The 20452-nt window shown below is 46.0% G+C and overlaps 1 protein-coding gene across 2 annotated transcripts; it reads left to right on the top strand.

Moving 5' to 3' along the window:
* The first annotated feature begins 663 nt into the window (after positions 1-663).
* On the top strand, positions 664-16591 carry BPGM (bisphosphoglycerate mutase). Of its 2 annotated transcripts, XM_027464028.3 has the most exons (4): positions 668-821; positions 3209-3268; positions 5341-5996; positions 13540-16591. In XM_027464028.3, exons 3-4 carry the CDS (start codon positions 5396-5398, stop codon positions 13716-13718), a joined length of 780 nt encoding a protein of 259 aa, XP_027319829.1. In that variant the 5' UTR covers positions 668-821; positions 3209-3268; positions 5341-5395; the 3' UTR covers positions 13719-16591. The 2 variants fall into 2 exon arrangements, with proteins under 2 accessions (XP_027319885.1, XP_027319829.1); XM_027464084.3 differs by lacking the exon at positions 3209-3268 and having other exon boundaries at positions 664-821.
* Positions 16592-20452: the final 3861 nt, after the last annotated feature.

Genomic DNA, 20452 nt, shown 5'->3' on the forward strand with positions numbered 1-20452 from the left:
ACAGGCCTTTGGCCTCCCTCTTCACTGGGGTCAGCAGTGGGGTGGTGGATGGATGGCCAGCGCTGTCCTGGGCTGCATCAAAGCAGCAAGGCCAGCAGGGCAGGGAGGGGATTCTGCCCCTCTGCTCTGCTCTGCGAGGCCCCACCTGGAGCCCTGCGTCCAGCCCTGGGGCCCCCAGCACCAGGACAGGGACCTGTGGGAGTGGGCCCAGAGGAGGCCACGAGGCTGATCAGAGGGCTGGAGCACCTCTCCTCTGGGGACAGGCTGAGGGAGCTGGGGGTGTTCAGCCTGGAGAAGGGAAGGCTGCGGGGAGAGCTCAGTGTGTCAGTGCTGGAGGGGGCCCTATAGCACAGATGGAGGACTCCTGGTCAGGGGATGCAGTGCTAACACACGGGGGATGGTTTGAACCCCCAGCGGGGCGCTTTACCCCAGACTTTAGGGGTAATTCCCCCCTCAGGCCGGGGGGCGCTGCCCGCAGCCCGAGGCCGCCCCTCAGGGGAGCCCCGCCCCGCCCCGCGCCCTCCCCCCGTGCTGGCCGCGGCTTCCGGCACAGGTGACCTCCCCCCTCCCGCCCCGCCGCCCCGCCCTCCCGCGGCCTCGCCCACGGGCGCGCTCTGATTGGCTCGGAGCACTGCTCGTCCGCCGGACCGCCCAATCACGCCCTCCGCTCCCTCCCCGGCGTCACGGGCGCGCGGACGCCGGGGTTTATAGCGGAGCTCGGGGGGCAACCGCTCAGCGGTGGGAGGAGGGCGGCTGGGGTTGGGGGGGCTCAGCTGCGGGGCGCGGCTGCGGCGGTACGGGCAGGCCGCTGCCCCCTGCGGGTAAGGCGGCCGTTAACGGGCGGGGGGCTCCGTGAGGGGCGGGTGGGGGCTGTGGGGCGCGCTCTGCTTTCGGCAGCCCCGAGAGCAAGCGGGGGCCGGCGTGGCGGAGCCTTTGTGCGAGCGGCCGCTGCCTGTGTCTGCTCACAGCGGCTCCCGCTGCGGCCCCAAGAGGAGCGGGTTTGTTCTCCCGGTTAGCCCGGGCGGTGAGGCGTTGGGGATGCAGCTTGCTGGGGGCAGTGCTTTGTTCAGTCTGTTGCTGTGAGCCCGGTGCCTGGTTCGGCGCTGCGTGGCTCAGTGCTGTGTCTGTGCCTGGCTGTAAGTCGATTTCTTCGCGTAGTGTGCAGCTGGTGGCTGTGAGTGGGGAAAGTGGGACGTGCAAGGGGTTTAAACTGAGATGCTCCTGGTGCTACGCAAAACTCGAGCCTCCTCTGTGTGAGGTCAGGCTTTATCTTGTATTTACCATCTGTCTGTTGTGTATCAGACAGCACCTGCTGATATTACGTAGGACTTTGGTAGCCCTTAGCTCCACAAAGCCTCTGAGCAGCCCCAGTTGTTGGAAGCTATTGCTGGGGAGCTGTTGCATGGCATCACACAAGGGCACACGGTCTTTCCTTGCATGGTGAGGCATGCTGCCCTGGAGCTGGTCAGTTTGGGTGTTGGACCAGGGTGATTTCCTGAGCTAGGGATGCCCCAGGGTGGTGGAGTGACCTCCTGGAAGCCCTTGCATGGGTTGTGAAAGCTGCCACTTGAAGAATATGCAGCTCTGGGGTGTGCTAATGACTGCAGATGTGCCCCAGGAAGGTGTGACACCCTGTGTATTTACTAGCACTTGCAGGGTCACTGTTGTCTGGACAGAGTGGTGGGCACCTGACTGAGAGTAAAGAGCTGCAGCTCCATCTGGGGTTTCTTCCACTTCCCAAGAGTTGCTGACACTTCTACCCAGACAGAGCTGCTGGAGGGAGAGGCTGCAGTGCCCAGCTCAGAGTGCAGGCAGCACCCAGACCTTTCCCTTTTGGTAGGGTGGGCAGCAAACCTGCCTGCAAAATGCCTCTGTGGGTAGAGGGCCTCCTGCAAGAGGTGGTGAGAAGGCTGTGATATCAGGAAAGCTGAGGAGGAGTTAAGTGGTTCCGCTTGTCTGCAGCAAACTCACAGCCAAAAGCTTGCCTTCAAGCCCTTAGAGAAGGGAGTGAAACTGGAAAAAAAAAAAAAGATGGAAGCTTCTTACAGCAAAGAGCAGCAGGAGGAAGAGACTTTCCCTGTTGCCTGAGGTGCCCTTGCAGAACCCCAGGACTGCAGAGAAGGAGCAGTCACGTCAAGGGAGGTGCAGGTGTTGACTGAGCCAGCTTTGTCTGTTCACTCTATCTTGACCAGTCCAACCAAGAAACAGATGGGTGATAGTAGTAAGAGACTTTCTTCTCAGGGACCAGAGGTGCCTATTTGCTGGGCTGACCTACTTGCAAGAGGTTTACCTATGGGGCTTTTATTAGGGCTATTGCCAAGAAACTGCTGGGTCTTGTACATCCCGCAGATTGCTGTCCATTGTTACTTTAATGTGGGCACCAACAACGCTGTCAAGCAGTCCAAGGCATATCGTGGAGGACTTGAGAGCATCTCTCTCTAAGAGGCTCTGGAGCACAGGTGGCTCAGCCCACTGACTTAGTGGTTTGATGCCAGTGCAGCAATAGATGCCCAGAGCCAGGGAAGGGCTCAGCCCAGCAGCAGAGTGCCTGAAGAGCAGCACAAAGGAATGTCAGTCATTTAATCAAATAAAAGTTTCATTAGGAACCAAGCTTAAGTGCTTCTACTTGAATGCATGTGCCAAGGAAAATCAGAGGAACTGGGAGTTTCAGTTCAGTCTCCAGGCTGTGGTATCACTGGCCTCAGTGAGATGTGGTGGGGTGGCTTGCCTGTCTGGAGATGGGTGGGATAGGTGGTTTGGGGCTCTTCAGGAGAGATGGGGAAGGAGAGGAGGAGGGGTAGCCCTTGTGTTAGGGAATGCCTTGGCTGCGTGGAGCTGAGGGCTGGTGATGAAAGGGTTGAGTCTCTGGATGGGAGTCAGGGAAAAGGCAGGCTGGTGGGGGAGAAGACCAGTATGCTGAGCAGAGCTTCTGGAACTGAACACAAAAAATTTTGTGTACCCTGGAAAAAGGGATGGGCAGCACAGGAGAACTGCAGAACTATTGTCAAGCTGCACAGGGTGAGAATTAGGCTGAAGCCCAGATGAAACTCAATTTGGCTAGTGCAGTAAAAGACAATTAAATGCTTTTATAAATCAACAATAAAAGGAGGATTAAGGAGAATCTCCTTTATTGTATGTGAGGGGAAATCTAGTGATGAAAGATAAGGCTGGGGTACTTAATGCATTTTTTTGCCTTGGTTTTTATTAGTAAGGCCAGTTGTTCCCAGGGTGCCCAGCCTCCTCAGTTGGAAGACTGACAGGGAAAGAGGTGAGTAACAATCCCTACAATCCAATGGGGTGACCTACTACATCTTTGAATGTTTGTAAGTCTGGGGCTGGATGGAATTCATCCAAGGGTACTGAAGGAGCTGGTGGAGGTGCTTGCCTTGCCAAGCCTCTTTCAGTAATTTGTTAGCAGTCCTGGCTAACTGGGGAGGTCCAAGTTGACGGGAAATTAGCAAATGTGACTCTGATCTGCAAGAAGAGTTAGAAAGGAGGATCCAGGGAATTACAGTGTGACCTCATTACCAGGGAAGGTTATGGAGCAGATCATCTCAAATGCCATTGCATGGCATGCATGGGACAATTGAGTGATCAAAAAGAGCCAGCATGTGTTTATAAAGGGCAGGTCCTGCCTGACTAACCTGATCTCCTTCTGTGACAAGATGACCTGCTTAGTAGGTGAGGGAAAGGCTGTGGGTGGTGTTTACCTGGGTTGTAGTAAAGCATTTGACATCACTTACTACAGTGCTCTGCTGGAGAAACTGGCTGCTTATGGCTTGGATGGGTGTCTAGGGTGAAGAAATCAAAGCCACAGTGAATGGAGTTCAAGCCAGTTGATGGCTGGTCACCAGGGGTGTTTTTCTAGGCCTCTGTCTTGGAGTTGGTTTTGTTTAACACTTCCCTCAATGATCAGCATGAGGGGACCAAATCCACCCTCAGTAAGTTTGCAGACTGGACATTGGGAAGATCTTCAGAGAGGGTGGTCAGTCATGGGAACAGACTGCCCAGGGAAGTGGAGTTGCCACTTCTGGAGGTATTTAAGATGCATCTTTATGTGAGGGACATAGTTTAGTGATGGGACTCAATGGGGCCAGGCTGGTGGCTGGATTCTTTTGAAGGTCTCTTCTAACCCAGATTTTTCTGTCCTTGTGGATGTAGAGGAGAGCTTAAGATGCTGTTGGCATCTCTAGTTTGATGTTGGTTGTAATGAAATCAACTTACATGCTTTTTGAAAGTGTTTGGTAAAAATTAATGCTGATGTTGTAGTGAGTGCTTCCCAAAACCCAGGCTGTGTGGGTCTAACTCATACTACAGATGGGCCTGAATTTGAGCCATGTGGAATGTGACTGAAGCAGCTCCAAACAATTTATGAATATTACATAAATACTTAATTTCTGGGAATCCAGTCCTAAGTTAGGTCACAGTCCTTTACCCATTGAAGACAACCCTGAATTCCAGCTGTGTAGTCCTCTGAAATAGAGGAAGGTGCTGTTTGACCTCATGGATGTGTAGCTGTACTTATTGAAGATAAAATGTAAAATGCCAGTTTTACCTATGGAAAAAGTAGAATCATAAATCCCAGCCTGTAAGAACAGAAGTGGAAAATGGGCTTTGAAGTCAGGCAGAGGGCTGGGACTCGTTGTTAAATGAGTTCTGGGCTCCATGAGATGAGGGCTCACTAGCTGTGCATCGCATCCTAGGGTTGTGTTGTGGCATTTGTGTGGAGGAATGGTTGAGGAGGTAGCCTGGAGAAAAATGAAGCAGAGATTAGCAGATGAGGAGTGCTGGGGAGAAAATTGGAGGAAACAAGTTATGTGGAACATAATTATAGTCAAATCTCATTTGAGAAAGCTAATAAGGTTCTGTGGTGGCTTTCTCCAATTGCTGAGACTCACAGATGGTGTCTGTGTGCCTGCATTCCCTTGGAGCTGGCGTGGGCCTGGGCAGCTCTTGAGCTTTGGCTCTGTGTCTTGCCTCTAATTTCATGAGTCACCATGGAGTGAGGTCTGCCTCTCTGATAGGGAGCCACTGCTGTTGAATGAGGCTCTATTTAAGCACTTGATGGAGATCTGTAGGCAGGAACACCTTGTGCAAATCTACCACTAATCAATTGGGTAAGTGGGCTTGTCCCAGCAAGCTGGGTGGAGGATGGTGCTTTTCCTTGCATGTGGGGGTGGAAAGGAATTCAAGTCCAGGAGACCTCACAGGTAAAAACATACTTAACAGACATTAGTCTTCAGTTGTTTTGATCCTGATAGTTGTCTGCTCTTTGCTGCCATATTAATATTTGTAATGCATTATCTGTGGGTTGTGTTTGTGTGTCCCATCTATGCCTAGATGCCTCACTGCTAGATGCCAGACCCATCTTCATCTGTGCCAAGCTGCACCTGCCATGGCTAAGTACAAGCTTGTTCTCCTAAGACATGGGGAAGGAGCCTGGAACAAGGAGAATCGCTTCTGCAGCTGGGTGGACCAGAAGCTGAGCAGTGATGGGATAAAGGAAGCTCAGAACTGTGGCAAACACCTTAAAGCCCTGGGCTTTGAGTTTGACCTTGTCTTCACCTCTGTACTCAGACGCTCCATCCAGACTGCATGGCTGATCCTGGAAGAGATGGGCCAGGAGTGGGTCCCCATTCAGAGCTCGTGGCGACTGAATGAGCGCCACTACGGTGCACTGATTGGTCTCAACAGAGCAGAGATGGCTCTGAATCATGGGGAAGAGCAAGTGAAAATCTGGAGGAGAAGCTATGATGTTACGCCACCTCCCATAACTGAATCTCATCCCTACTACGAAGAGATCTACAATGACCGCCGGTATAAATGCGGTGATGTCTCCCAGGATCATCTTCCAAAGGCTGAAAGTCTAAAAGATGTGCTTGATAGACTCCTTCCCTATTGGAATGAAAAGATAGTGCCAGAACTCAAAAGTGGCAAAATGATCCTTATATCTGCTCATGGCAACAGCAGCAGGGCACTGCTCAAGCATGTGGAAGGTAAGGGTCTTCTCTTAGCCTTCCTTCCCTTCTTCCCTACACACCTGTGTGGAGTTTTGCATTTTTCTCTATAGCATATTGCTCATCTGGACAGTGTAATGTTTAATGTCTGTGGTCTGCAAGGAGAGTGGAAAGCTGACCTACTGGAACAGAATTCAAACTGGGGGCTGAAGAGAGGTGAGGAAGAATCAGTTGGGTTAATGTAGTTGAAAAGCACTGCACTTCCCCTTCTTTTAGCTGCTCATTTTAAACAAGTGTATTCAGACTAACTTTGAGGTTAGTCTAGACAAACTCTTCAGACTGTCTTGCATTTATTCAGCTGTTTTGCCAGAAGGGTTGAAGTTATAATCTGTTTATTAAACAAGCATTGCTTTAACATGGTGAAATAAACCATCCTGGCTTGCAGGATGTGTTCTTGACTTTATTGTGGTATGTTCCTTTTTTTTTTTTTTTAAGGATTCAATCCTGGTGATTCTTAAAAGCTTCTGTGACAGGGAGTTCCGTAGGAAGTAGGTACTTGCTAAAGCTTATGAATGTACTGTAATATTTCCAGATATAGAAGATGCCTACCAGTCAACAGCTAAGCTAGTAGCTTAAGGTAAGGTTGATTATTTGAGACCTGGAAAGTGATTTATTTTCGCTGGATTCTTCCTTCTCTCCCACCTCTTTATAATGACATTGCTTCTAGTATCAGCAATCCTGAACTGGAAGGAAGTCTGTATTTCTTCATGGGCAGCGTAGAATTTAGTGATTACCACGTGTGTGAGAGCAGCCTGCTAGGGATGTAGCTGTAAATATGGGCAAACTGGATTTGTGCCCACTCAGTTTTCTCTAGCTGTAAATCCTGTGTACCCTCATAGCTCTGACTCTGTAAGGCATGTTTTGCATTCAGGCATGCTGGAACAGTCAGTGCAGCTGATGCTGTAGTGGGAGTCAAAAGCCCAGAGGATAAGCACACCCAGGTGGCTTCCAGAACTACGGAGCTAGTGAATTCTGGGGTACAGATCCCTCAGATGCAGGAGGAAGGCTGGTTCAGCTGGTTCCACTGATGTGGTCAGGATGGCTGTCAATATGTGAAATGATTTAAAACCAGAAGGGGTAAAGGGATAAGAGGACCCCCAGCGAGTGCCCCTGCCCTGCCCCTTAAGAACTGCAGCAGTGCAGGAAGCCATGCTGGCCAAGCTGTCTAGGTGTGAGATGCTGCTTTCTGCAGAAACCCCAGGCAGCTGTTCATGCAGTTATGCACCAAAACTAGAGAGGACAGCATCAGCAACTGGTAAAGGTTACTTTAAAGTGTGGCTGGACTCCTTTTTGCATTGAGAGCAGTAAGTTAGAGCCAGCTGCAGAGCTTTTCTGTGAGGCATGTGGAATTAGGTACAATTCCTCAAGAGCTGCCCACATTACAACTGTAAATGAAAAAAACAACCAAACAAAGCAGAAATTCTTTTCTGTACTGGACCATACCTCATCCTTCCCAGTGCATGCCTGCATAGTTAAATGTGAGGAATCCTTGACAGAGGATCTAGTTCTTGTCACCAAGGACTGTCCATCAGCTACCACGTGCACAATTGCAGGAGATGTGCTGGCTTTTCTCTGCCCTAAGCAGTGGGGATGCTGCAGAGCTGTCCTGAAGGGTGGTGTGAACAGACCTCTAAGACCTGATATTGCCACCTGCATTTTTTGCTTATCTCCAACCTATATCTAGTTAGATAAGAGGTGCCTTGTCTGTTTTCATGACTTTCTCTTTTTCTCCTGAAAGGCTGTGAGCTGCTCTGGAGCCTTGCTGGAGCTGGACCTCATCCAACAGCGTTTAAAGCTTGTTAGTCTGCTGCACTTGTAGCACTCACTGTGGAGTGGGCTTTATTTTGTGGGGGCTTTCTATAACAAACTGCCCTATGCTTGCAGGAAGTGTCTAGGCTCCTCTGTCTTCACTGGAGCTGTGTTTTTTGAGACACTGAGAAAATGGGCTTCAAATTTTTCAAGCAGCAGTCATAAGTGACTGCTTGGGTATCTTAGTAACAAGTTAATTGTGGAAGCTGTAGCTCAAGTTTTAAATGGCAATAAATATTTTCACTCAACTTGAGTTGATGAAATAATTCCAGTTGTTCTGAGGTGAAACTTAATGTTTTTTCTCAAAAATTTTGCAAGTTATCCTTGAAGTTCCCATTTCAAAGTATTTTTTCAAAACAGGCATGCAGTCTTCTGAATGAGAATGTTTTTGTTGTTAATCGAAAAAGCGGCTGTTTTCCACTCGCACACAAAAATCATCAGAGCAGCAGAATGTCAGGCGAACAAGCCTTTGATTGTAGGTTTGGACTTTGTTTGTTTTCTCAGTGCTCAGGGTAGACCTCAATAGGGTAAGTGAGATGTCTGCGGGATCTGTCACAGTTTCCATGTGAGAAGATTTAAAAGTAAAACTGCTGTAGTCTTGCTGAAAACAGTGTTTAACAAAATAAAACAACTGAATGGTCATGTTGTATGCACTCAGATCAGAAACAGCAGTTGCTTAGAGCTTGCTCTCTGGTCCCTGTGGGCTGAGTGACCTCTCCCAGAGGGTGCTGGTGGCCTCTGAGGATGCTGGGCAGTGGTCCTTGTAGGTAAAAGCCCCCTGAATTTAATAAATGCCACTGAGGAGACAGATGCATGGCTGTTTCATGTCACAAAGATACAGCGTTGGTGGCAGATCCCAGTCATAGTATCCAGGCTTATCTAGTCCTTTCAGAATACTAATCTTTGCATCATCTTCAGGTGATCTGTGATGATGCTGGTAATCACTGCCAATTAAGCTGGCAAAGGAGTGGCATCATCCCACTCTCTGGCTGTGCTCCTGTTTTTCTTGTGAGCTTGTTGGGTATTTTTGAGTTAGCTTTGTCTCTAAACTGGCAAAACCAGCAAGGAGTAGGTAGCTTTCAGCCCTCTTGGTGGCTTGAGTCCCCTCAGGGAAGAGGGTGGCAAGTGCCTGCGGGTAGTGCAGGAAGGTTGGAACAGCCTGACCCAGATCTGGAGCTGCGAGGGCATGGCTTTGGAGACCAGCTATTTGTGACTTCCAAAGCTGGAGCGTGAGGAGGACCTGTGGAGTCGCATCATCTTGAGCAGACTGGTTTGGGGCACGTTTGTGAGAAGGCGGTGATCTTTTCTACAGACTCAGGCTAATAGAGAGAGTTCATCGTAGTGCCCTACCAGGCAGAAAGGCAGTGGTATTAGCATATCAGGCCTCTTGCTTGAGGTACTTTGAACAGTGCTTCAGCCAGAGATGGGATCGTTTGCCAAAGCCCTGTCAAGAACAAGGTGTATGCTGGCAGGCTCCGGACTTGCATGCTCAGAATTGTTGGTCACAGTGTTGCTGTGAGTTCCTGGCTGTGGTAGTGTGGCCTGGGTCACTTCTGAAGGACTGTGGGCCTCTTTCACCCTAATGGCATAGCTGGCAGCTAATCAGATCTAATCTGTGACTGCTGGGGAGTTTAAGGCAGGCTGTGACTCCTCTACTGCAGGATAATACTGTAGATCATGGCTTTTCTTACACTGTCTCATGGGACTGGTCTCAGTAATGACACCTGTCAAATTCAGGCCATGATCAGGATCTCATTTCCTAATGACAGGAGAAAAGCTTGGCAGGTGTAAGGGTGAAACATGTTGATAATATGCTGCAGCCATGGTGGTAGCCCATTGTTCCCCAAGTCTGCACAGTGAGATTAGATCCAGTAAAGGTGAAGAGCCAGATTATAACGCAGCCTACTTCTGCTACTTCACTGAAGCTAGGTCCTCTGTCAGCCTGCATGCAGCTGGCACTCCTTTAAGAAGGGCAGCATCAGGTCCTGGGTATTTAACTTAGACTAAAGCCACAATATTTTCATTAAGATTGTGGGGAGGATGCAAGGACCTGATCTGAATCTCGAATACAAAGCAGTTCTAGAGGTTACTGCTAGCCAAGGGCACGTTGCTGGCTCATGTCCAGTTGGTGCCTCCCGGGACCCCCAGGCCCTTTTCTGCCAAGCTGCTTTCCAGCTGGGCAGTCCCCAGCACGTCCTGATGCATGGGGCTGTTGCTCCCCAGGGGCAGGGCTCTGGGCTTCTCCTCGTGGGACTCCATGAGCTTCTGTCAGCCCACTTCTCCAGCCCAGGTTCCTCTGGGTGGCAGCAAGGCCTTCTGGTGTATCAGCTGCTCCTTCAGGTTTTGTCATCTGGTGGTACATGTTTTGCCCCATCATCTAGGCTATTACTGATGTTGAACAGGCCTGGACCCATCCCAGGGGTACACCATTAGTTACTGGTCATAAATTAGTCTTTAAAGTACTGGTCTTCACCCTCAGAGCTCAGCCATTCAGCCAGTCAAGGTCTTTGACCAGCTCTTCAAACTATATTGGCTTTTTTTGTTGCTCTGACCATAAGAATGGGAGGAAGATGTGGGAAGAATATGGGAGAGGGAGGGAGAAGCTGAACCATCTCTTGTAGGATTTGGCTGTAGGTGCTGAAAACTAAGCCCCACGGGGTTTGTCTCTGCAGGACTTGCCAGGGTGCCAGTACTTCAGAGCTACCAGATAAAAGTGAACTTTTAAGCTTGAGATTTGTGGAGAAATGTACTTTGTAGTAGACCTGTGAAGATAATACTGAAGGACTGTCTACCAGTCAAAGTCCCCCCCTGTGTATTTCACACCTTGAAGAGAAGTAGCAGCCTGTTTGATCATCCAGATCAGTTAAATGAAGTTTAAGTGAGATGGAATAGTTCTAAATGTGACTCTGAAAAATCTTTAAGTGCTGTAGCAAATTCTTATCGTCCTGTACCTAATTGCTTCCTGCTGTACAGCTAATAAAGAACCGATGCTTCAGAGGTGCTCAAAAGAACATGGAGAAAGCCCACTTGAAGAAGGTGGCTGACCAGTCAGCATTTTATCTGGCCTCCTAAAGAAGGCTCTGAGTACTTTGGTAATGTCTGTATTCTCATGATTACTTTCTTAGGGATGATTAAACCTCTCTAGGGGAAAATCTGCTTCCAGCAGCACAGACTCAGCCCTGCTGAAGAATACTTAAGCATCAGTATTACACTAGAGGGAAGAGTGTTGCTGCTTCAATGGTCTCATTTCCTGTGGCACCTCATAGTCAGCAGTTGAGTTCTTGTCCTCACTTCACTCTCCTTCATGTATGAGATTGGATGCAGTTGTAACACAGGCCAGGTCAAATGAAATGCAGGAAAAGGTCACTGTGCTATAGTTAAAGCACATGAAGTAACCAGATAGCAGTTTAGCTTGCTCTTGGAAGGGCCAGAGTGTAAGATGTGATCTCTTACTGTCTTCCTAGCCTGCTGGGGGTGTCCTCCAGGCATTTTGCTTGCAAACTGAGGGGCTTGTGTCAAGCCTGATCAATATCTCTCTGGCTGGAGAAAAGTGCTATACAAATAGAGTAACAATGCTGAAATAAAGCAGCAGGACACTATTGGCTCTTTAGGATTTTCATGTCTCAACCCAAAACTCCAGCCTTCTGCCTGTGAGGCAATGCTTCCACAGGAGGAAAAATCCCAGTGAGAAAGCCAACATTCTTGCCACAGCTTGTTTATCCCAGGCTGTACTTCTTATTTGTACATCCATACTGGTTGTCTCTGGTGTGGTCGCTGTGTTTGCCACAAAGGTAAAATGCATTTCTGAGTCTGTGTAGCAACAGCCACTTTTATTTAATCCAGATTTAGAGGAAACCTTTAAATATCCAGGCAGCTGACTGCATTGTGGTTTGCCTAAATTCTCCTGTATGACTTCATCTGCTTTGTTTAAATCTGGATGGTTTAGTCTGGGAGGCTGAATGAGAGGTGGGCAGAACGCTTCCTAGGGCCAGATTTTTGGTGGATAGGTGGTGATGTGTATGTTGTTAAAATCCGTGTTTAAGAACCATGAAAATAAGATCTCAGACAACTTGGCTGCTTGTTTTGCAAACCAAAGTCCTTGAGGAAAATGTTTGTGCCTAGTAAATGGACTTTCCCATTGTGCGTGGTTACAAAACTGTAGATGCTCCTTGGTGCTGTGATGTAGGTCTGGGATCCTACTCCCTATAACACATGAATTTACCCTTGTATACAGGGATCTATTCAACTGGCTGAGTATGTGACTTTCTTGATGAACTGATGGTTCAATACAAAACAAGGAGCTTCTTGCAAGGGTTTATCTGTTTCTTGCCCCATTTCCTTCTGAAACAGCTGATCTACAGCTAAACCAAGTGCTTGGTCTAACCAAAACAAGAACAGGTCACTGCAAAAACTTTGTGTTTGTGTAGTCTCAGGGTGGTGGCATAAAATGATTGTCACCTCCTGATTACTTGTTTTTTCTGACCTGCTGTCATACCACTGTTGCTGAGTGGCTAGACTTTGTTTTTCTCAATGTGTTGGCTCTGCTCTTTCACTTAATGTGAAGAGTACTGGTAAATTTGCACCCGTGTGTTCGGAGAGCCACCTGTTTTGTCAGCTGCTCAAGAGAATGTTTTCTTGTCCTGTAGTTTATATGGAGTCATTGTTTTTAGAAGCTTGTGTGATTTTTTTTTTTTTTGTAAGCATGAATTACTTGAAGGTGTCCTACTTCTCAACAGCAGACAGGCTGAGACCTCAAGTGCTTCTTAAAGCAGAGATGGAAGGGGAAATGCTGACATTCCTCCAATTCTGGACAGAAGAAAGTTGACGTTATCAGGAGTAATGTCTCCAGTCATTGCTCTTTAATGCAAACATTTAAACTCATTAAAATTTTTTACTAGAGGTTTGGTCTCAATTCACTTGATACTTTAGACTAGCATGCTTGATGTCAACATACTCAGTGGTTTCATTGAGACTGGAGCCCCAGAATACTTAAAATGCATGAAATTTTCTCTATAGGTATACCTTATTTTTAGTTTTCCTACACTTGTTTCACTAAGTTGTATAACTTGACTTCCTTCTCTTCCTCTTTCCTTCCTTTGAAAGTGGAAATGGGTATCCTGATCTAGTAACTCTGGGAATAGTACTGTAGGCAAAAAGCCATAAGTGTGCTTTTGGGAAATCATGTAAGCGGTGATCCCTACACTGGGAGACTTAAATACTGATTTAAGATGACTGATTTAAGATACTTTCTCTTAAATTCTCTTTCCAGCAGCTTCTCATGCAAATTATCTGTATCCTGTGTCTTCAAAGATAGTTGTATTGGTTACTTATCAGAGGGCTTTATGTTGGGATGACATGTAGGCTGTGATCTGTCCAATTGTGGTATGTGAATTATGAAGATGTAGAGGAGAGCCTATGGCCCCAGTGCCCTATATTAAAGGGCAATCTCTTCCTGTTCAGTTCACATGTAGATGAGAAAATGAGGCAGTTGTCTTCAGCTTGTCAGAAATTTCCTTCTGTAGCTCTTCTTAAAATGCTAACCAAGCTGGGGTCTAGCTGAAAATGGACCCTTCAGTAGCTGCTGGTGCTGCTGGAGGCTGGAAACAGTTCTTGATTGTTTTAAGACAGGTTAATCTCAGAAATAAGGCTGAGTACATGCAGTTTGGAAGCTGTTCACTAGCTGTAACTGTTTTTTTTTTTTTCTCTTTGGCAGGCATCTCTGATGAGGACATCATCAATGTTACGCTCCCCACTGGTGTGCCCATACTTCTTGAACTTGATGAGAATCTGCGCCCTCTGGGCCCTCACCAGTTTCTTGGTGATCAGGAAGCTATTCAAGCTGCCATCAAAAAAGTGGAAGATCAAGGGAAAGTAAAATCTACTGAGAAATAAAATCCTACTGATTAACACAATTATTTTTAAAATGTGTGTTAGTAAGTGATAACTTCCATATGACTGCTAGGTTGCACTGTGTGAAAGTCTCAATTTCAAGCACTAAGTAATTGGAAGGGACAATTGAGTCTCAGGTTGACAGATAAACCCTCTGCCTTTCAGAAACTGGAATTGAAATCTCAGCATGAGGTTATGGGTACTGAAAAATGAAATCAAGAGAGCATTTGGGTAATGGAAACTTGTGGGGCAGTCTGCCCTAGAACTGGAATTGAGGAAGTCCCAGGACAGAAAAAAGGGATATGCTATTGCCATCTACCAATAACTAGAGCTGATCTGTTAAGTGCTGTACAGCACCAGCTTACTGGACTAATTAAGTCCAGGTTGTTATAGGCACTAACACTTTTTCACTGACAGTGGTGTCAAGTAACAGTAACCCAGTATGATTCTTTGTCAATGGCCATGGCAGTCTTTCACAACACTTTAAACTGTATAACTCTTCCTCCTTTTCTTTGGAGGTCTCCCAAGGCCAGTTCATGATCCAGAGGTGAATTTTGTAGTGGTGTTTGGACTGTTATAGCTACCACAGTTGTCTTACTCTACACTATACTTCAATTTTTTGAGGAATTAAGAATATCCCTCTTTCACCATCTTTATGGAGTCTAGCATGACTGCATTTTGCTGGTTGCAGTAATGAGATGTAACTTGGACTAACCACAGACTAAGCACAAATTTTCCTGCTCAATGTTTAAATGATAATTTAGTCCTTTAGGAGGAACCTGAACAGCTTTGAAACACAAATAACATGTACTAGGGACTTGATCAGTTGTTAAAATCATTCATGTTTACCTCAGTGAAACTTCATGTATGAAACCCCTCTCCAAACTTTCCTGAACTGCAAGGAACAGAGAAATCTGTCCCATAGTGATACAGCTATAATATTGTTTGTACTGATTTCTCTGTAGGGCAAGGAAGTGATGGGTAAGATGTGAAAGGTGTGTTACTGTGTGCAGCTCATACAGCTGTCAAGCTTATCAGGGAAGGTTATGCTGCAGTGCTTGGAAGTAATTTCTTATAAAGCTTTCCTCACGGTCATAGCTGGATTCCTGCAGTGACCTTGCTTCTCTGCTTGGCGCTAGGCGTGAGCAGTTTGCTGTTGCTGGGTGTAATACAGTGTTCAGGCTGGGTAGTTCTGGTTTCACTTGCAACTGTGAAAATATTGTTACTTATATTTAGGTCTGACTCAATGTCTCAAAATTTGAGGATCTAAGTTCTGTTCCCAGTTACCAGCATGGGTGGCAGTTGTATATGCAGTATGAGCTGAATGTGTTCTCAGCATGGCCCAGCTACAAATCCAAGAAGCTGATGAGAATTGCTTTGATATGATGGTATAAACACTTTAGAAATCCTAGAGGAGCTCCTTTGTAGTGAGCAGTTCTGTTAGCTCGCTTTGGAAGTGTGAAGATGTCTTTTCCTTTGAGAGCCGTGTGATGGTGTTGTGCTTTTAACAATCTCCCTGCTGTGTGGAGGGAGCCTTCCCAGGTCAGATACCAGCTCACCTTAGTGTAGTGTGTATGTCATGAAAGACTTACAGGCTAGATTGTAGTTTCTTACCTGAATAATGCTTGGGCTTCACTTGGTTTATTTTGCAGCCCTTGCTATAGGAACAAGTTCCTTGTTTTTTCTTAAACATAAAGATAGTAATAAACTTAAAGCTGGTAGGTTGCCTCTCTTTTTGTACAAATCAGGATATTCATTTTTTTCTCTGAAAACCTGTTAGCAGCTTCCCTGCTCCTAGATTTGTGACACTGGTTGACTTCTTTCTGGGTTTTTAGCTTTTGGTGCGTAGTTACTGATCTTGATTAATACTTTGAGTCAGTGTTGTAGAGCTGCATTGTTGATCAGAAAACATTTACCTGTCAATGCCATGTGGGAGGACCACTAGCACTGAAGTGATGTTTCTCCAAATGTTCAATAATGTATGAAGACTTTTTACCAAGTAAAAATCGCTGTAGAATCATTAACAAGGCAAATCTAGCCACATGTCAGCAGTGGGAACTGCATGCATCAGGATGTGAGCTTACTGAGTGTGGCTGTGAGTACCTGTATCCTCATGGCATTGTAGTATTGTAATGTAGGACTTCTTGAGGGCTTGAAAATAGCTGGGACTACATGAATAAGAAGGTGGATCATTGTGAAGGGCATTCATATATTTCTGCAGCTGGCTGGCTGGAGTTTGAAAGCAGCCTTTCCAGATCCATGGATGGTAAGAAAACAGTGATGTTTCCAGGTAGCACTGTTTCTGCAGTGCTTCTCAGGACAGGAATAGTGATAGTGCCCTAGGAGGTTGGACTTCATCTGCTTTGGTTGTGATGACAGGATTTTATGTGCACATTTGGCAGCAATACCACATCACAAAAGTATCAGGTGGAACCAACTGGGGATTTCATTGTGCTCTAAGATTATTTTAACACCTTGCAGTACTTGTTTCTAAATAGTCTTGTAATTAAACTTGGTTCATAAAACGTGTATATTGAAAAGAAACCAGCTTTCAACAGTTGCACCAGGAAGGATGCCTGCTCCTCAGGCATAGCTACATTAGAAGAACTGAGAATCTTGCTGCTGCTGGCTTTATAAATCAGTGGTTGGAAAACATTTTTATGCATGTTTGAGTACACCTCAAAGTCCTGTAAAGGTAACCAGTGTCACTACAATGGAAGTTATGGATGTGGTTGATTTGGATTTACTTCTGTATTTTTTAACTTGTGGATCAATAGAAGTAATAGCTCTAGAGTAACTTTTGAAAACCTTTTGTAAATATGGTAGAGCTGAGAGGTTCTTTATAACTCAATAAATTCACCTGAAATAAAATTTAACTTGGCTTCAGTGTGTCTGTCTTCTAATGCCTTCCACTTTGCCTCCTTTCTAGGGTGGATAGGTAAATAAAGCTGTGACCTTCAGGGGCCTGGAGCTCAAATCAAGCAGTACTTGATCACGTATCATGTGGTCAGTTGGATAAAAATAGTTGAAGCAAACACTGCCTCATCTTTGTGTGTGAAGAAGTCTGGCTGGAAGGGAACACATACCTATTTGAAACTATGGGGACACTTGCATAGGAATAGCAAGTTAAACATAATTACTTCCAGAACACTGGAGCTGAACAAATGTGCACTGTCCATGTTTGCTTTTTATAAAAGCACTATTTGATGGTGTGCTCAAAATCGTAGCTTCTAGACATGAAGCCAACTCCTTGACTCTCCAAAAGACTAATGTCAAGCACAGTTCTGACTCCAACAAGAAGTGCAGGGGACTGCGGGGCTGCTTTGATCTGCTGTTGATCTTCATGCAGAAGGCCTTATGTATTGCGCTGGGAGGCAGTAAAGGCCTTACAGGTGGAACATTCAGGTAGAAATGGGAAGATACAACTGTGGCTTAAAGCAGAAGGATACTGAAGAAAATGACCTCTCAAAAGCTAGTCTTAAAAATCTAGTCTTATCTAGTGTTAGTATGGTATTAAGAGTGGGGAACAGAGCAAACCTGTCAGAGCTATTTGCATACTGCTGTTTAATGCTTCTGAGGTGGTGTGGAAGTGCTGCCAACTAATTGAATGTCTATGGATGTTAAGATATATCCCCCACATCCTTTGCTCTCTGTGCCGATCACCTTTTGTACTTTGCTCTTAGTTAAGCTCTGCCTTGTTTATACCTCACACCTCAAACTCTTCCTGAGTTATGCCCACTCTTTCCTGTGCTGGGAAAAGATCATCTAAAGACGGGCTTGGCTGAGTCCTCCTTGCCTTCTTATTCAAAGTTACTGTGAAAGAGTTGCTGTGGCCAACCTGGACTCTGCAGGGTGAGGAGACAGACTGTTCAGTCACGTTTTCAAAATTTACACAGCTTTTTTTAGTCTCTGGCGTTGATGAGAACTGAGTGCCAAACCAATCCAGTTCTGCCTCCCCAAGTTTGCTGTCATTTTGTTTCAGAGCTGCCAGCTTGCAAAGTTCACAATAAATGGCACTTGGAAATTGCTTTGTCTGTCTTATGTTGGCCACAAACTTTCCTCTGCCTTAAATTCCCAGCAGCAGCAACAACAAAAAAGTATGGTGTCAACAGTGGTGCTGCTCAAAGCTCTGAGCTATGCTGGAAACAAACCTCAGGGATTCAAATGTGGACTGCGGAGGCTTGGGGAGAAGTAAGCCTTTCCCTTGAGAGCTGTGTAAAATGGATTGAATGGATTGCTGCCTTCTCCTTCTGTTATAGTGGCCAAAGGTTCTAGGGATGAATACAAAAGGGAATGTGACATTAACATTGTATGGCAGAATTTCAGTCTCCTTTTGGCAGGCTGGCTATGACAGGAGTGTAAGAACTTCTGCCTCCTACTGCTGTACTTAGCTCCCAGGCCTTCTCAGGGCTGTTCAGCAGAATTTAGCAGTCCTGTTGTGTCCACCCCTCAGAAGGAAGCAGGGAGGAGGAAGAGGCTCTATTCTTGCTCTTCAATTTAAGCTGACAGAGGAGGGAAGGGCAGCAGATGCCAGACCGTAGATACTGCTGTGCTGTAAAGCTGAGCTTGTAATAACGTGGCCTGAAGATCACGTCTGCTTGCTGGTTTTGAAAGGAGGTATTGACCACAACTCTCATGGCAATGTTGGTGCAGCAATTGTCAGGCTCCAGGGGAAGTGGCTGTGGGGACCTCTGGCACTGGAGATGCCGTCTGCCATAATATCACTTTTTTCTTTTACTTTTTATCACTGTTTCTTTTTTCCTTCCAGCTCACTCAGCATTGTACGTCAGATTTTCTTCACTTTTTGTCTGGCACTTGCATGAAAGGAAAGTACTAGTATGTATTAACTAGATGAGAAGACTCTCTTGTAGAGAAAGTCCAAGCCCAGAGGCAGCAAATGCTGAAGTGCAACCTTCCCTGTCAGTCATTTCTTGTTGTTAGGAACAAGCAGCACACATGAATATTGCAGGGGGCCCTGATGCTGCTGAAGCTGTGAAGTGGAAGCGTCCCTGTTCATGCTTCTAACCTAGCAGAAGCAGTAGTGCTGGAAAGGAAGATCGTGTCTTTGCCGTTAATCTCATCCTCTAAACTGGGGGTGCTTTGAGGAGTTGCCTCATAAAGTCATGTTTTCTGACAGATGCCCATCAGACTCCTGGTCATCGTGTGCTCATGCAGTGCTGTAGCTAAAGCTGAGCCAGTTCTCCATAGAGCTCACATCCGCGACTGCCTGGCTGTTCCTAACTGCAGGCTGAGCTTTCTGGGATCTGTATGGGAGGCAGTGGTACTGGCTAAGCTAGGAGTGAGTAAGCAGGTGTCAAGATCTGTAACTATCCCTAAAGACGAAGTAATTTGCTCTTCCACCGATTACAATCCTAGATGCATGTGCAGAAATGCAAACGGACAACAGGTGGAGCAAGTGCATTGTGGTAAGTGCATGGGGGAAAGCAGCAGCAATTCTGCACTAATTCTACGTGCTTGGGAGAGCCAAGGGGAGATTCAGCCCCTCTTGAAAGGCAGCATGTTCCAGCTGTGCCAGCACCACATAGTCTAACAAATGGCGCAAAGGTGGCTTAGTTCTGGTGTGCAATTAATTGCAATCATCTAGGCTGCTTGTACAAATTGATGATTAGCCCTACTTTGTTCTTGCATCAGCAGCTTCAGTGGACTAGATAAATTCAACAAGAGCAAGGTGGGTATTTGCAGGCATGTAACACACCACTCCCGCACCTTTCTCCTCCAAAAAAACACACAACAAACCACATGATCTTAGTGATAGTAATATCATAATATTAATATATTTGGTATTAATGTATTAATATACTAATATATTAATATCTTTGCATGCCTCAGGAAAGGTGAGGGGAAGTCACTGTTGCATGAGAAAGGAAGCTCAGCAATGAGCAGGTGCCAAATACTTTAAAAATAAAAATTGGAGGATGCAGTATATGTCATGGATTTGATTTCAGACATTCTTGTCCTCATTTTCCAAAGGGCCATGTTGACAGATGTGACAAACCTAGGCCGAATGAGTCTGTAGGTGTAGCCTTAACTGGTCTCGTTTTCTGAGGTGAAAGCCTTAGGAGATGTACTGACATGAAAGGTACTGTCTTTCAGTACTGGGATCCTTGTGTTCTGTGCTTCCTCTTCTGTGTGGTTGGCTCAAGTGATTTCCGCAGCTAGCAGCTAGGCATACCTTCCGTAAAGCTGTAAATCCTTCACACACACTGTTGATAAGAGGTTGCTGAGAAGACCTGAGTGATAATTTCAACGCCTCTTCTCAGTATTGGAGATAATTACGGTACCTGTGCAGGGTGATTTTAGTAATATAAGGTGACACATTCCTCTCTGTTAAGAGATGCACAGTTTCTCTTATTTACAGGTAAGTTTTGTTTGTCTTGAGTCCATGCTACATGCCATAATTTTAATTCTCCCTGATGCCAGACTGGGTTTGACCTCAACCTAGTCAGAGGTTGGCTTATACAGTACATGAACAATGTTTTAAGATTAAGTAGCATGTGTTGGCAATACCAGAGGCAAACATACAAATCATGATTACAAATATGCGTGGTTATTTTTATACATATGTAAATAAGTGGGTAAACTGCATTTGATTTTTCTTTTTTTTCACTAAACTTTCTAAAAACATATATAACTTGTATATTATTGGTGGTATGTTCTCTTCATGTTGGTTTTATGTTAGTGTACATCTGAATATCCTCTTCTAAAGTCCTCTATAT

This window comes from Anas platyrhynchos, chromosome 1 (genome assembly GCF_047663525.1).
Source record: "Anas platyrhynchos isolate ZD024472 breed Pekin duck chromosome 1, IASCAAS_PekinDuck_T2T, whole genome shotgun sequence".
Lineage (NCBI taxonomy): Eukaryota > Metazoa > Chordata > Aves > Anseriformes > Anatidae > Anas > Anas platyrhynchos.